The 15,885-nt window shown below is 36.1% G+C and overlaps 1 protein-coding gene across 5 annotated transcripts in view; it reads right to left on the bottom strand.

The window, feature by feature from the left end:
* The window catches only part of LOC142341632 (protein unc-13 homolog B-like), a 238,982-nt gene that overhangs the window by 68,747 nt on the left and 154,350 nt on the right, over window positions 1-15,885 (bottom strand). For all 5 annotated transcript variants that reach the window (XM_075392735.1, XM_075392737.1, XM_075392736.1 and 2 more), the window contains exons 17-18: window positions 12,127-12,352; window positions 6,603-6,731 (exon numbers count right to left, since the gene is read on the bottom strand). In XM_075392735.1, the coding sequence (XP_075248850.1) occupies window positions 6,603-6,731; window positions 12,127-12,352 (355 nt within the window). The remainder of the gene's footprint in view (window positions 1-6,602; window positions 6,732-12,126; window positions 12,353-15,885) is intronic.

Genomic DNA, 15,885 nt, shown 5'->3' with positions numbered 1-15,885 from the left:
AGTGAGAAAAGATAGTATGAAAAGAAAGTGAAAAAAAGAAAGGAAGGGAAAGCGAGAAGACAAAGTGAGAAGAGAAAGTGAGAACAGAAAGCGAGAAAAGAAAATGAGAAAAGAAAGTGAAAAAAAGAAAGGAAGGGAAAGCGAGAAGACAAAGTGAGAAGAGAAAGTGAGAACAGAAAGCGAGAAAAGAAAGTGAGAAAAGAAAGTGAAAAATGAAAGCAAAAAAAAGATAGTGAGAAAAGAAATTGAGAAAAGAAAGTGAAAAAAGAAAGGAAGGAAAAGTGAGAAGACAAAGTGAGAAAACAAAGAGAGAAAAGAAAGTGAGAAAACAAAATGAGAAAAGAAAGTGAGAAGAAAACGACGAAAAGAAAGTGAAGAAAATAGAATGAGGAAAAAAAAGTGAAATGAAAGAGAAAAAGAAGTGAGAAAAGTGAGAAAAGAAAGGAAAAAACTGAGAAGACAGAGTGAGAAAACAAAGCGAGAAAACACAGTGAGAAAACAAAGTGAGAGAACAAAGTGAGAAAAGAACGTGAGAAAAGAAAGTGAGAAAGGAAATTGAGAAAAGAAAGTCAGAAACGAAAGTGAGAAAAGATAGTAAGAAAAGAAAGTGAAAAAAAGAAAGGAAGGGAAAGTGAGAAGACAAAGTGAGAAGAGAAAGTGAGAAAAGAAAATGAGAAAAGGAAGTGACAAAAGAAAGCGAGAAAAGGTGAGAAAAGAAAGTGAGAAATGAAAGCGAAAAAAAAGATAGTGAGAAAAGAAAGTGAGAAAAGAAAGTGAGAAACGATTGTGAGAAAAGAAAGTGACAAAAAAGTGAAAGAGAGGAAGGAAAAGTGAGAAGACAAGGTGAGAAAAAAAGGGAGAAAAGAAAGTGAGAGAAGATAGTGAGAAGAGATAGTGAGAAAAGAAAGTGAAAAGAAAGGAAGGGAAAGTGAGAAGACAAAGTGAGAAACGAAAGTGAGAAAAGAAAGCGAGAAGAGAACGTGAGAAAAGAAAGTGAGAAAAGAAAGTGAGAAAAGAAAGTGAGAACAGAAAGCGAGAAAAGAAAGTGAGAAAAGAAAGTGAGAAAAGAAAGCGAGAAAAGAAAGTGAGAAAAGAAAGCGAAAAAATAAAGTGAGAAAAAAAAGTGAGAAAAGAAAGTGAGAAACAAATGTGAGAAAAGAAAGTGACAAAAAAGTGAAAAAAGAAAGAAAATTAAAGTGAGAAGACAAGGTGAGAAAAGAAAGTGAGAAAAGAAAGTGAACACAAAGTGAGAAAAGAAAGCGAGAAAAAAATTGAGAAAAGAAAGTGAGAAACAAAAGTGAGAAAAGAAAGTGAGAAAACAAAGTGAGAGAACAAAGTGAGAAAAGAAAGTGAGAAAAGAAAGTGAGAAAAGAACGTGAGAAAAGAAAGTGAGAAAGGAAAGTGAGAAAGGAAAGTGAGAAAAAAAAGTGAGAAAAGAAAGTGAGAAAAGAAAGTGAGAAAAGATAGTAAGAAAAGAAAGTGAAAAAAAGAAAGGAAGGGAAAGTGAGAAGAAAAAAGTGAGAAGAGAAAGTGAGAACAGAAAGCGAGAAAAGAAAATGAGAAAAGAAAGTGAGAAATGAAAGCGAAAAAAAGATAGTGAGAAAAGAAAGTGAGAAAAGAAAGTGAGAAACGAATTTGAGAAAAGAAATTGACAAAAAAGTGAAAGAGAGGAAGGAAAAGTGAGAAGACAAGGTGAGAAAAGAAAGTGAGAAAAGAAAGTGAGAAAAGATAGTGAGAAGAGATAGTGAGAAAAGAAAGTGAAAAAAAGAAAGGAAGGGAAAGTGAAAAGACAAAGTGAGAAGAGAAAGAGAGAAGAGAAAGAGAGACAAGAAAGTGAGAAAAGAAAGTGAGAACAGAAAGCGAGAAAAGAAAGTGAGAAAAGAAAGTGAGAAAAGAAAGTGACAAAAAAGTGAAAAAAGAGACGAAGGAAAAGTGAGAAGACAAGGTGAGAAAAGAAAGTGAGAAAAGAAAGCGAGAAAAAAATTGAGAAAAGAAAGTGACAAAAGAAAGTGAGAAACGAAAGTGAGAAAAGAAAGTGAGAAAAGAAATTGAGAAAAGAAAGTGAAAAGAGAAAGGAAGGAAAAGTGAGAAGACAAAGTGAGAAAAGAAAGTGAGAAAAGAAAGTGAGAAAAGAAAGTAAAAAAGAAAGTGAGAAAAGAAAGTGAGAAAAGAAAGTGAGAAAAGGAAATGAGAAAAGAAAGTGAGAAAAGAAAGTGAGAAAAAAAATTGAGAAAAGAAAGTGAAAAAGGAAAGGAAGGAAAACTGAGAAGACAAAGTGAGAAAAGAAAGTGAAAAGGTGAGAAATGAAAGCGAGAAAAGAAAGTGAGAAAAGATAGTGAGAAAAGGAAGTGAGAAAAAAGTGAGGGTACCCGGCACGGATTCGAACCCTCGCCCCTCAGAATAGCAGTCCTCCATCTTACCAACTGCACTATAACGACTACAAACCACCGTTTCTAACAATTGCTTATATCGTATCAATAACATATTTCAGATTGAGAGCATTTAAGATCACACAAAAATCAAAAAGTAAAGCGTGAAAAACTTAGTTGAAATCTAAGAGTGTTCTAGAATAGCGCAGAATCTGTAAAGCTAAAATTTTGCAGAAAAACACACGTTTACAATAAGAACTTCAAACTTAGTTCGAGAGAATTCAAGAAACACGTAGTACCCAGGACAGTAAATCCTCCCTCTGGGCGAGCATACTTTTAAGCCCACTTAGCCTCGTGGTAACTGCACCTGACTAACAGTCTTTTGTCCCGGGTTCGAGTCTCACCCATCTACTTTCGAGCCTTTTAGGTCATTGACCTCTCTCGATATGTTCGCTTAAACATGCTACTCAATGCGGCTCTTAAACATGCGCTTCGAGAGGCCCCTTAAACATGCAAAAATTTTGTCCCACTTTAGAGCTCACGCGTTTAATATATAGGATTATAATGTATTAAAAAAGGTAGCTGGGGGTAGGCGTCGGAGGCGTGCTAACGTGTGGAGAAAAGGTCGAATTACGAAGAGGATAAGGGTAGATGAGGGGGCAGGTAGATGGCGGAAGAAGGGGGCAGATAGGTTGAGTGGAGTTAGATCGTGCAGGTGTAGGTGCCGTTACGGGGTTGTCCGCATTTTAGACCAGGAAGAGTTACTTTTATGGGAAGACTCAAAATGAACTATCGACTTTTTATATTACCAGCAGTTTCTAAATTCTATTTATTATAAGATAAGATGCTGTTAAAGTCCAATGTTCAAAAACAAGAATTCAACGTCACAAAACAGAACTCAATGTTCGAAAAGGAAAGTCAACGTTCAAATCAGAAACAAACTTGTTTCTTCGAGTCGTAAGAAGACCGCATTAAGGGCGAGTTGCTCTGAAGACCGGTTGGCTTCGTTCGTAACCAGCTTGGAATTGGAAAGACTAGCAGTGGGGTTCTGATTAGGAGAGTTTCGAGGGCAGCACGAGTTCGGTTCGAGGGGATCCAAACCGACAAAAATTGTCCTCTGAACCAGTATTTGATGTCTATCTTTGGTGACATGTAGACTTTGAGCTAACAGAGCTCTAAGAGGTGCTCAGTGACTTAATGATCTCCAGGATTTGCATGCTTATCCCGTTGGTGAGGATGAAAAGTTAAAAGCGTCAGACGACAACTTGACGACAAATCATATAAACATAAACCGGCTAATGTCGGAAGAATTGCTCTCGAACGACTGGCGGGTGCAAAAACCATTTCTCCCACCGGGATTCGAACCACTGACCTCGTGATTTATTACCTTGCGCACTGCCGACTGCGCCATTTGTCCCTAATTTTCGCTATGCTGCAACCGACCGTATATTAGCAACACGCTTTACTTCGGAGGGAGAGCAATAGAGATCACTCAAAAATGAAGAACGAACGCGTGAAAAAGACACTTGGAGAAGTCAACGAATGTTCTAGCAGAAAAGCGCAAAATGCTCAAGCAAAAAATTAAAAAAAAAACGTACGTTTGCAATAATTGCTATGGACTTCGTTCAAGAGCAATTAAAAAGACCACAGGACTACTATAATTGCTACAAACGTTGTTTGAGAGCAATTAAAATTCTCGCAACATCAAAGTACAACAATTTGTGACAACAACCCGAAAAATTGCGACAACAATCCGAAGCCTCGTCACTTCCACGAACAAAGCTACAATACTATCAGCTCAAAAAGGGGCACAAAAGCAAGACTTCAGAATTTATGGGAAAAAAACACCTCAAATGCCATTAACATTTAAGTCCTCCCTCCTAGAACATATAATCATCAGATCAAAAAAATTAAATCCTCAGCGTTCAAATCAATGGAATAAATAAAACTGCGAAACATGAATCAGAATACCGCACAATACTTGGATGTCCCTAAAATATCTCTTTAATTGGTTCCCGAAATTGGCAAGACTCATGCAATTATAAATAGCCAATGAAATATAGCCGGCAGATTGCCGGAAAATAGCCGGCGGTCACGCACATCGGGATTGAAACAGAAAAAGAAGAAGAGATTGAAATTGACAAAATTGTCCAAGTTTTCCTAAGTTTCAAAAAAATGTTCTAATTCAGTGTGCAGTTTCAGTTAGATTCTAAACCTATACTTACTTCAGCTTCTAAACTGAAGGGTATTAAGCTTTATACTAATACCAGCTGGCGATCGCTCTAATAAACTTTGATAACCTAATGCACTATGACTTAATGACCGGGCTTCATGGGTTTATCCCGTTTCTTTTGACTTTGCTCTTTTGATATTGACCGTATTCACTACACTGCGTAATTCAATGCGCGGAAGAATTTAGAATCCTTTCACTTGAAACAATGAGCGAGGTAAGTCAGAAGTCAGAAGTGAAAATTGCGACTTCTGTAAAACGAAAAACTTGGCCAAAAAGCAAAGCAAATTAGAAAAAGTAGAGCGCCTAAATAATAGCCGTTTGAGGTTGACTGTGGCTATTAATAACAAAAATAAGTAGCACATCTTTTGTAATTAACAAAATTGACCAAAAGACAACTGATGGATACTGAAAAGGCTAATAGCTGAAACCTGCTACCAACTAATCTTCTGAAGCCTCAATAAAAGATTTTTAAAAACCCAGATATTTATTTTGAACAAAATTTTGAATCTAGAACCAACTGAAACCAAACCGAGGAAAACAAATGCACCCTGAATGTTGCCCTACTGCAGCTGAGAAAGAGCAAAAGAAAATTATAGCTACTAGCAACAATTATTGAAATTAATTGATGAAGCTGTTGGCTCAGTCGATAATGATAGCCGAGAAATAGTCGAAATTATCCGTCGTTGAACCCCTTGACCCATATCGGCATTGAAACAGAAAACAAAAATTGACTTTATTCTAAACGTTATAAAATCTTTCAATTTGGTATGAAATTTTGGTTTGATTCTAAATATATAATTGATTCAGATTCAGGGTCTAAACTGCAGGCTATTAAGCTTAATACTAATGACAGCTAGCAATCACTCTAATGAACTTTGACAGCCTAATGCAATCTGACTTAATGACCCGGCTTAATCGGTTTATCGCGATTCTTTTGATTTTGCTCTTTTTGCCTTTATCGTATCCACTACATAGCTTAGTGAAAAAGCTGAACGAACTTAAATTCCCCTCGGTTGAAGCAGTGTTCTGATAAGTCAGAAGTCATACCTGAAAGTCGTGAGTTATTTAAAACGAAAAACGTGTTCGAAAGGTAAAACGAAAAACGTGTTCGAAAAGACCAAGGAGAGCGCCTACATAATAGCCCAAGAGGCTGACAGCAGCTATTAGAAAAAAAAAATTCTTTATTTCTTTTAATTATCGAAGCATTATTTTTCTCCGGTGTCATTAAGCAGTTGTCCTTTATTGAACTTGAAAAGAATTAGAGAAACCAGAAATTATCTTAAATATGAAAATTTTCAAGTTATGCTCAAACCTTTTGAAATATCAAACAGAAAGCATTGACTCCTCAGAGGAAAGGAAATCATTAACATTTATGTACAAGTGTAAAACTGTTCTGTACAAAAACTCAACGAATCCAACCAAGAATTAAAAACGATGCCCTTATAAAAATAAGGGCGTGGTTTTCATTTAACTTTTGGTTGGAATCTGTTTTAGTACATTGAAAACTTGTTCCGACAAAAAGTAAGTTTGAGATTTGAAATTTACGCCTTAAACTAAATTACCGAGCTTGCGAAAAACTTAATTGTCAGTTTAGATATTCATTTTGAAACTCGGAGTTATTCACTCAACGCAGCGCATTAACAAACTTCTCTTGACCAGACTTCTTTCGAACCGACCACGAATTACCTCTCACTTTTCGATCGCAACGTTTCTTTCAGGTCAAAATTTCAATAGTAAGACTTGATTAATAATGTCCTGGATAATCTGGTAAGGGCTCAATTCTACAAAAAATATCGAACGTAACCGACCAATGTCGGACCGGACGAAATGCTCACCAAAAATTTGGGGCTTAGATCTTACCTTCACTAAGCACACTTCCATTTAGCCGGCCAAATACCAGAATGAAAGGAGTTAGGAAAAGCAACAAAGGCCGAAAATCAGGTTAAAATACCAACAAAGAATTGTTTCAAAATTTACTTGCGTTATCGTCCATTGATTACCTTGCGGAGGCGGTGACATTTGAGTTAGAGGCAGAGTGAGCGTAATAGGCGTTGATGTTGGCCAGGAAAGTGCTCATGAGAGCAGGCACTCCAGAGCTAGTGTACTTCGTAGACAGACACGAGAAATGCCTGAAACATAATTTACAAAACGATTTAAAAAATTAAAAAGTTGCTAGGCATGTACAGAATGCGCCATTGAAGAAGGAATTGGTAAATTACTTTATAACCAGGTATTTTTCTTTATTTCAGAAATTGCGAAAATTGATTGATTACCTTGACCAGAATTTCGCCTTCAAGCATGATTATCCGTGACATAGAATGTCCCCACATTAGTCTTTAATGACATACAATTATCACTGCATTGCGACGGCTACAGCAGTTTTTATTTAAAAAACAGTTGTTTCAACAGGCTGCAGGACCATTTTGTTCAATTACACCGAATGGAGCAGATTTCATTCATTGAATTGGTTTTACGCCTAATTTTACTATTCTTCACCACCAGTGTTAAAATTCGCTCCAATATTAATACGATGCTGTGGATAACAATATTAATACGATGCCAATATTTATAAAGTAGTGAAAACCTTTTGTCTTAGATTGTTTTTTGCTGTGGTTCATCATTAACCCTGTCATTGCTTTTCCCTTTTGTCAGGCGTTCAAATATTGAACACATACAAAGATGGTTCTGGTTGTATCTCAAAAAAAACCTGCTCGACATGGATACAAAAGTAGAATTTCAGTGTTTCAAAATGACTTTTTTTGTTTTTCAAGAGCAGAGCAATTTCGTCATAAGCGTTTAAAAAACTCAGCACCGATCCCAAATAATTTTTTCAAATTCTTATTTTTTATATGCAGTTCAAACCCCTCGCAGGATTTATAATTTGTCCATCACGTCGTCAAGCTATACACAGAACACTCGGCAGTAGAAAAAAATACGTTTTAAAGATGTACCAAATAGTGAGGTACCGCTCCTCTAGTGTATTATTCTATTTAAAATTACACTTGTTCCGACCCCTCTTGATGGGGGAGGAATAATATACTCAAATGTTTTTTATGTTCAGTCAATTTTGACCAATCGATATATTCATCGTAGAGTTGTGACTGGTATCATTAAAAAGCCCGTCCAGCGTAGAATGTGGAAAAAAACATTTTTTGTATTTCGTTTTCTAGAGCTAGTTATTGTGGTTTAAATTTTTGCGAATATTAGACTGATTTATGTTATTTTTATGCACATTTTCTGGAATTTTCGCCTAAAATCTCGTCAATTTTGCTGAAATATGTAGTGCTGCAGTACTGCTGATTTTATTGTTAAAGGCAGTGAAGTATTGTTGACTACTTTAATCAATTTTTTTGGCTAAAATTTTGTCCAAATATTTCAAAATTCAGCCTTTATCATCATAAATTGCCAGAAAAAGATTCTTTAGTCCACTTTGATTAAATTTCCCGGACGTACACACCCAAAAACAACTAACACAATGCTCGTAAACTACAAAGGGAGCTATTCCTACTTCCATTTCAATGACCCTATATTATGATATGAGTAGAGAGATAGTGGCTTTCATGAGCAATTGTTTTCAAAACAAAAAACTTTTTTGAACTTTGCATTTTTGAACTTTTTTCTATTTGTTACTTAGTCTCGTTAAATATAGGTCACATATGACATTATTGTCGTCGACGGAAGGTGAAATCGTACAAACTCGAACGTTTCTAAAGATTTCTTTGAATTTACTAGCTTCGACACGGGTTTTTTTGCAAAAAAATAACTATTGATTTTTATTTATATCTAACGTTCTGTTTGCAGACGTAAGACATATTCTAAACAATTATAGGTATCAAGCGCCTCCTTTGGACGAAAAACGAACCTATATAATTATTTCATTTTGTAGCTAATGGCTTTTCATGACTTTGAAAATAAATGTTTTAAAAAATACAAAAGTATTACTGAATTTCGCCCCCTTTTTATCTCTCTTTTGTCGACTTGTTACCTATTCTCATTACGAAGAGGTCGCATAGCAAATTATTGGCGTTCAAGGTAGGCTCAATTGAAAATATTTTGAGGGGCAAAATATGGCTTTACGGCTTTGACAGCATTTTCTCGCAAGTTTCAATTGAACTTATGTTTCCTGTCTCTATTTGTTGTTACGTTTTAACCACATCAAAAATTGAATAAGGACAGGTCTTACTTCCCTCCTATAGCGGCGTATGTGATTATAAACAAGTAGGCGTTTTCAATTGATATCTAATCTAATGGTTTTCATTACTTTATTGTTTCTAAAAAATTTAGCCAATTTTCTTTTAACTTTGCTGTTTTTGTTCTTTTTTGTATAAATGTTACCGAGCCTTATTATGGAGTATTCCCATATCTTTTTTAGTGAAGTACAAGTTATTTTGTTTAGTTTGTTTTATCGGAAATTATTTTGACCTCGTTAGTTTTTTTTAAATAGACATAGTTTTGGATGTAATTAACGTTTGTTGTTAATGTTACTTGATTTTGTTGTTCTTCTTGACTTGTTTTCTTAATATTGGCTGATCTCATCAATCTAATGCGGCATTTTCTACTCCACTTGCAGTTATATGCGTTGGAGGCGATCTTTCTGTTCACATTTTTTTTTGAAAAATACTTGACTTTTTGGGTTTTTTAAATCTGTTCCTCATTTGGTAGACACTTATGCCAAAAATGCGGATGACTGGGGTCGAAATTTTATGTGCGAACGCACATTACCGAGCCTCCTTGTTTTTCAGCTCTCCAAGGCTGGCAATAATACTCTACTCAAAGATCAAACTCGGCGGAAAAATAGCCAGCATTAATTACCGAAACCCCGATGGGCTCGTACTTTCATTCGATCATTCACTATGCATTCGATATGCTAACTAAAAATTAAAACTACACGACTAACGTCTGGCGAGTTGCTCTCAAACAAGCGGCGAGCGACTGGTTTCGGCAGTAGCCAGCTGGGGCCTAGAGATGCTAGCTTTAGAGGGTGAGGTCAGTGAATTGCATAGATAGAGACTAGTAAGACGTAAGGCTCTAAGAGAGCTGCTTAGTCATTTAACGCCCTCTGGGCTTTATTTTTATCTTGTTTTTGAGAAAACAGTCGCACAAAAAATTGGTAAAGCAAAAACTCGAATACAGACAGGAAAAGAGGAAAAGAACAATTGCTACAATTTTTGTTTCAGAGCAATTGAGAGAAAGTTCAAGCAGCAAGCATTGGGCTTTATGGGTACATCCTGTTTCCATTTTTGATTTCTTTTTTCGACACTAACTCAAGACTGAGGGAAAGCGAAACTAGCCTACAGAAATCAAGAAGATTTCACGCAAAATGTTGAACAAGCTGTGGACTGAGGTGCAGTGAAACAAAATTTCGTACAGTGAATTAAAAAAAACAGCAGTACCAGTCCTGATCTACAATGCAACGAATTTTCAACGAATGACTAAACAAAAATTTAACCTAAAAAAACTTAAACAAACATAGCCGCAAGATTCCCGGAATAGCTAAGAAAAAAAAGACGTGCATGCAGTATAATAGATAGAAACAGACACAGACATCGAAAGTCGAAAAAGTTATCGACGCCAAAGAAGTCACAGACGCCGCTCAAACACTCAGCCGCCGCTCAAATATGTAAAAAATTCATCGATAAATTATTTATGCTTGTTAAAATTTACTCAGCAGAAACCTTTTCACTCGTGACCGTTATTAAACATGGGAGTTCCTTTGACCTAAAACTAATTCTAAAAAAACTTATGTTTTGAAGTGCATTTTATTTAGTGAGGTAAGTCACGTATGATCAAAATCTAATGACGCAAATGACATAAATTAACTTTGGCCAAAGAGTGAAATGATGTCACGTGCGCAAATGCCGTTAGTGAGAGCAGGAAATCACATAAACCGACAAATATCGGAAGAAACGCTCTGGAACGACAGGCGAGGCAATTCAATTCAGGGCTGTAGCTTAGATCAATTTTTCTTAATGGGTGCAACAAACCTTTCCCCCGCAGGGAATCGAACCACTGACCTCCCGCTCCACAACCACGCGCACTAATAATTGAGCTACGTACCGATTGTATATTAGCAACAAGCTTTACTTCGGAGCAACAGAGATCACTCAAAAATGAAGAACGAAAGCGTGAAAAAGTCACTTGTGAAGTCAACGAATGTTCTAGAAAAGCGCAAAATTGTCAAGCGAAAAATTTTCATAAAAAAGACACACACGTTCACAATAATTGCTAAGAACTTCGTTCAAGAGCAATTAATAATAAATTAAAATTCAAACAGCCACTTATGAACAGAAAAAAAACACTAGCAAGTAAGCGAACCTATGTTCAAAAACCGTTTTCTCACTAACTTCAAATAAGAGGGTGGTTATTAATCAGCAAAAATAACTCTGTTTAACTTAAGAAACAACGTCGAACTGCTATCAGAAATCGGTGATTTATTTAGAGGGCGTGCTGCTTAGACGTTTTTAGGATGGCAAAATCCTCTGCAAACTGCAGAAGGATTTAAACCCGCAAACTCCAGGATAACAGCAACAGCTAAACCAGTAGGCTATATTGTCTTAGCAACTCTAACGCTAAAATCGCATTTATGTTAACAAACTTTCTTCAACGGCAATTGAGATCACGCAAAAAATTCAGGAGCCAAGCGTGCAAAATTCACTTGAGAAGGAAGAACGTTCTAGAGCAAAAAGCGCAAAAAAGGCCAAGCAAACATTTTTCACAAAGACACACACACGTTAATTGCGTCAAGCTTCGTTCAGGAACAGCTGAACACTTACAAACCAGTACAGCTCTAAGAGAACTGTTCGGCCACTTAATGTTTTACCTGCTCGGCTTTACCTGTTTCCCATTTTGAGGACAAAAATTGCTCTCGGACGAATTGCTCTCGAACAACAAATGAATGGAAGCTCTAATCAATTACAGCCTGCTTTAGTCGGGTGGGGGGGAGGGCTAAAATTTCCAAGTGGCTTCAAAAGACGTCATTAGAGGATATTGCATACCATTATAACCACTAATAAAAAATTAAGGCGAAAAAAATGATACCAATATTTGCGCGCTTTTCGGCGCAATTTCACTTTTAGTGGTGAGCTGCCGCCACTTGCGTTCAGCTAAGGAACTTAAATGAGAGCGAAATTCAAATCACTCAAAACGAAAAAGTCGAGGGCGTAAAAGTCACTCCAAAAGTCGAAACAGTAAAGCAAAAATTTTGCAAGACCAAGAAGTTTACAATAATTGCTTCAAACTTCGTTCGAGAGCAACTTTAAAAAGACCAGCAGGACTAATATAATTACCACAAACTTCCTTTTTGAGGACAAAAGCCAAAGGTTCAGATAAAAAATCGATCAAGGAAAAAACCGCTCAAATCGATGAAAAAACCGAAAAAAAAATCGATCAAGGACGAAGCAGGACCCAAATAATTGCAGCAAACTTTGCTTGACAGTACGCAATAAGTTCATGTTGTTTCATGCACATTTAATTGAGTTGTCGTTTACACTTGATACGAGTTTTGGAAAATGAACTTTTACTTACACCATGGCCTGGTATATGTTCTCCACTCCGTATCTGAGTGCAAACTCATCACACACCTCTTGGGCTACGTCATCAAAGAAAACCTTCCACGTTTCCTCACTCTTGGCTTGGGGGAGTCTGAACATGTTGCCCCCCGTTGCAGATATCTTGGCGTCGGGGTTGTTCTCACACAAGTAGTGGAACAGGTTTTCGTGTAGACACGTGTATTGCACATGGTAGGAAGCACCTACACACCCACATAATACACATTAGTACACTGGTCTTGTTTAATAATGTTTCAATTACACAAATCTAGATTAGGTTAATCGAAGTTCGAATGATGAAAAAGCTCCAATGCAGTTGTAGATACCAAATTCGGACAGACGCAACTGTTTCTTTTCACCAGGTAGGAAGATATGGCAGAACATGAAGACTAGTCCTCTTGGATTATAACAGCTTTGTAAATAGAAGCAACTATATGATTGCTCATATGTTCCCAATTAATACCGGCATTTAAATAGAAATGCACCACCAATCATAAAGCCGAGCAAGTCGTTCTCCGCCAAAATGCAGTTTTTTCAACAAGGGTGTGCAAAAAGAAACATTATGTTCGGAAGGAAAAATCCTTATACTTTTCAGTTTGACTAGACTTATTTGACAACTCAGGTCAGGTTACCTATTGTGTTAAAACACACCTTTCATCATTTCAGAAAGGAAAAAGTACACAGTTATCTAAAGTGCTCACGCAGTGACGCTAATTACTTAAAAATTATTTAAGACATTTTTTCAAATCTTGTTTTTCTGATTTCGAAAATAATTAGTTCCCTTTCATTTATGCAGTAAAAATTCAAAACCAGAACAATGTGTTATGATACAAAAGGTAGAGACACTTTTTGACAGACGAACTCGTATCATGTTATGAATCACCACTGAGGATCTTTTGTTTTTAAGGACTTCCAAGCAAGTTGTCAGGTTTCGTGAAACTTATACGATTCACACGGTGACGTTTTTGTGAGTGAATATATATCTAACACCCAATCAGTAGAACAGTGCGGACTCCATATTGCAAATAAACACATTGCAATTTTTTTTAAAAAAAACTCATTATTATAATAATACATTGGACTGTCAGTTTCAGAAAGCCAGTTTGCAAGTCGAAATATAATCTGTTTAGCCAATCAAGTTATTACAAAAGTATATTGCCAACTATAATAACGTTTCCCAATTCCGACAATTCGAAGATAAACTCGAAATAAATAAAATGGTTGAGGTTATATTGCATCAAATAAATGGGCAAAGGGAAAATCGGCAGCAAACTTTCGCGTGAAATGCAGCACAGAATATCAAAATGTAGCAGTAATCTTTAACATCTATCAGAGTTGCTAATTAAATGTACGATCATATTTAGATTAGTGATCATATTCAATGTACAGTATCGCAGACGTTTTGATAAGTGACAGGAAATAAAGCAACAAACCGGAAGCTGAAATATTTTAGATTAAGTAATTACTCCGTAATTACACTCAACAAGAGCAACAAAACTTAGAATAATTAGGACCTATAGAATTGGAAGCCTGATTAACTCTATCAATTACTGTTGCCACAACATTGAGCATCGATATCTCTGTGTTTACACCAAAAATCCCTTTTATCAAAAATAAATTAGTAAACAAAGCCGGCAAATTGGTAGAAAATAGCCGCCGTTGACTTCACTGTCTTTGAGGACTTTATTGATAAGTCGCTTATATTTCTTACAACAATATTTACAAGCCCTAAAAAGTTTTATAGGGCACTAAAGCTCAAAAAACTGAAAAAATTCTCCCAAAACTTTGCAAAAATTGCAAAAAAAAGAGATTTGTTTAAAAATTTGCACCATATTGGGATCAAAAACTCCACAAATGACCTTTTAAACTTGAAAATAAGCTTTTCCAGCAGCTTCAGCCCACTAAGTACTTGAAATACTATTAAAGTTTGCTTACGCCCTCTGATGAAACCTGATGCCCAGTGGGCTTCACCTGTTTCTCCCGTTTTGGAAGCTCAAAAAATATGCGAACAGATCTTGTAAAAAAAAACAGCCGAAAGACTCAGGAATTGACTAGAAGTAAACCAACTTAAAAGCGGAGCAAACAAGTTAGAAGCGAAAAGGAGAATTTGATAACATTTTCATGGAAAATCTTCACAAGTTGCGACACCTAAACAATTATTCGCAACAGAACGTGTGATAAGGCTAGTTTCAAACTAACCATCACACGATTAAAAAACAATAGACAAAAGACTCACTGAACAACAAGGATTCAGAGCAACAAAAACAAAATCACGTAAAACATGCTATTAAAATTGAATCCAAAATTTTATAAATATTGTCTTCAAAATTGCAACTTTTCAGCAAGTATTCTGAAAAATTCTTAAATCATGATTTTTATCATCGACCGCTCAAAAGACACAAGAGAAAATGTGAGAAGTGCCCTTATCGTTATTAACTGGCCCGCATTATATTCCAATGGCTCCCCTCCCGGACACTCTATATATTAGTTCTATTTAAACAATTGAAAACAAAAAAAAAACGAGCCAGAAGAGCAAATACAAGACAAATCAATTCAAAAAGAAAAGCAATCAAATGAAAAGTTCACTAAAACCCCTGGCAATACAAACATTAAAAACTCACCAAGTACTATCAAAAATTGAAATATAAACCGACTAATGTCGGAATAACAACTCTCGAACGACAGGCTAGGCAATTTAATTCAAAGTCTGTAGTCTAGATAAATTTTTCTATGGGTGCAAAAAATAGTTAACCATGCCGGGATTCGAACCATGGCCCTCCCGATCCCTCGCCAGAAGCACTGCCCACTCGGCTATCAGGCCCTTCCATTCGCTATGCTGCAAGCGATTTTATTTTAGCAACAATCGTTACTTCGGTGGGAGAGCAAAATAGATCACGCAAAAATGAAAAATGAAAGCGTGAAAAAGTCACTTGAGAAGTCAAAGAATGTTCTGGAAGAAAAGCTCCAAAACGTTCAGGCGAACAAATCGCGTTAAAAAAATCACCAACACTTTTAAAATAATTCGTTCGAGAGCAATTAAAATAAATACAAACTGTTAAAAAGAACTAAAAGGTGAAAATGACAAATAAATCAAAATTGCATCTTAAACTAAAATATTTGCTTCGAATGGTTAAACATAACCGACTATGGTCAGCCGAAGTGCTCTCAAACGACAGACGCAGGCTGAATTGGGAGGAGCTCACTTTAGTTAAGAGCGGCTGTATAATGGCTTAAAATTTTGGTATTAGAGTTTATTAGACCGACCTTTTCAAGGATTTGAAATGAAAAAAACCACTTTTGACAAACTTTGGATTTGAAATTTAGTAGAAAACCACCTCGAATTAAGTTAAAAGCTTAAATTCTGAATGAGATCAATCTGAAACATAGCTGGCAGATTGCCGGAAAATAGCCGCGATTGACGCTTGTGGCCTTCCATGAATTTAAACAATTAAAGAAAGATAGACAGATTGACAAAAAGTCCTTTGATAGACCACTAGATTGTTTGGGTTAGATACGTACGGTCATTGTTTTGAGACCCCAATAAAGCCTTTTCACAATTGACATTCGAACCCAGAAACTCAAGACTCTAATACTCAAGAATTAGAGCATATACGTTTGGCACTGATTAGATGCACAATATTGATCTATAACTAGTAAATGTTCATAAAAATTGAAGTTCAATGAATGAGTTCAGAAGTCATTTTTTGATTGGGGTAAGTCACGCAATCGACCTAAA

Source organism: Convolutriloba macropyga, chromosome 6 (genome assembly GCF_964194025.1).
Source record: "Convolutriloba macropyga chromosome 6, txConMacr16.3, whole genome shotgun sequence".
NCBI classification, from domain to species: domain Eukaryota; kingdom Metazoa; phylum Xenacoelomorpha; order Acoela; family Convolutidae; genus Convolutriloba; species Convolutriloba macropyga.
Note: the sequence above shows the minus strand (reverse complement) of the source record. Positions and strands in the feature narration are given on the sequence as shown.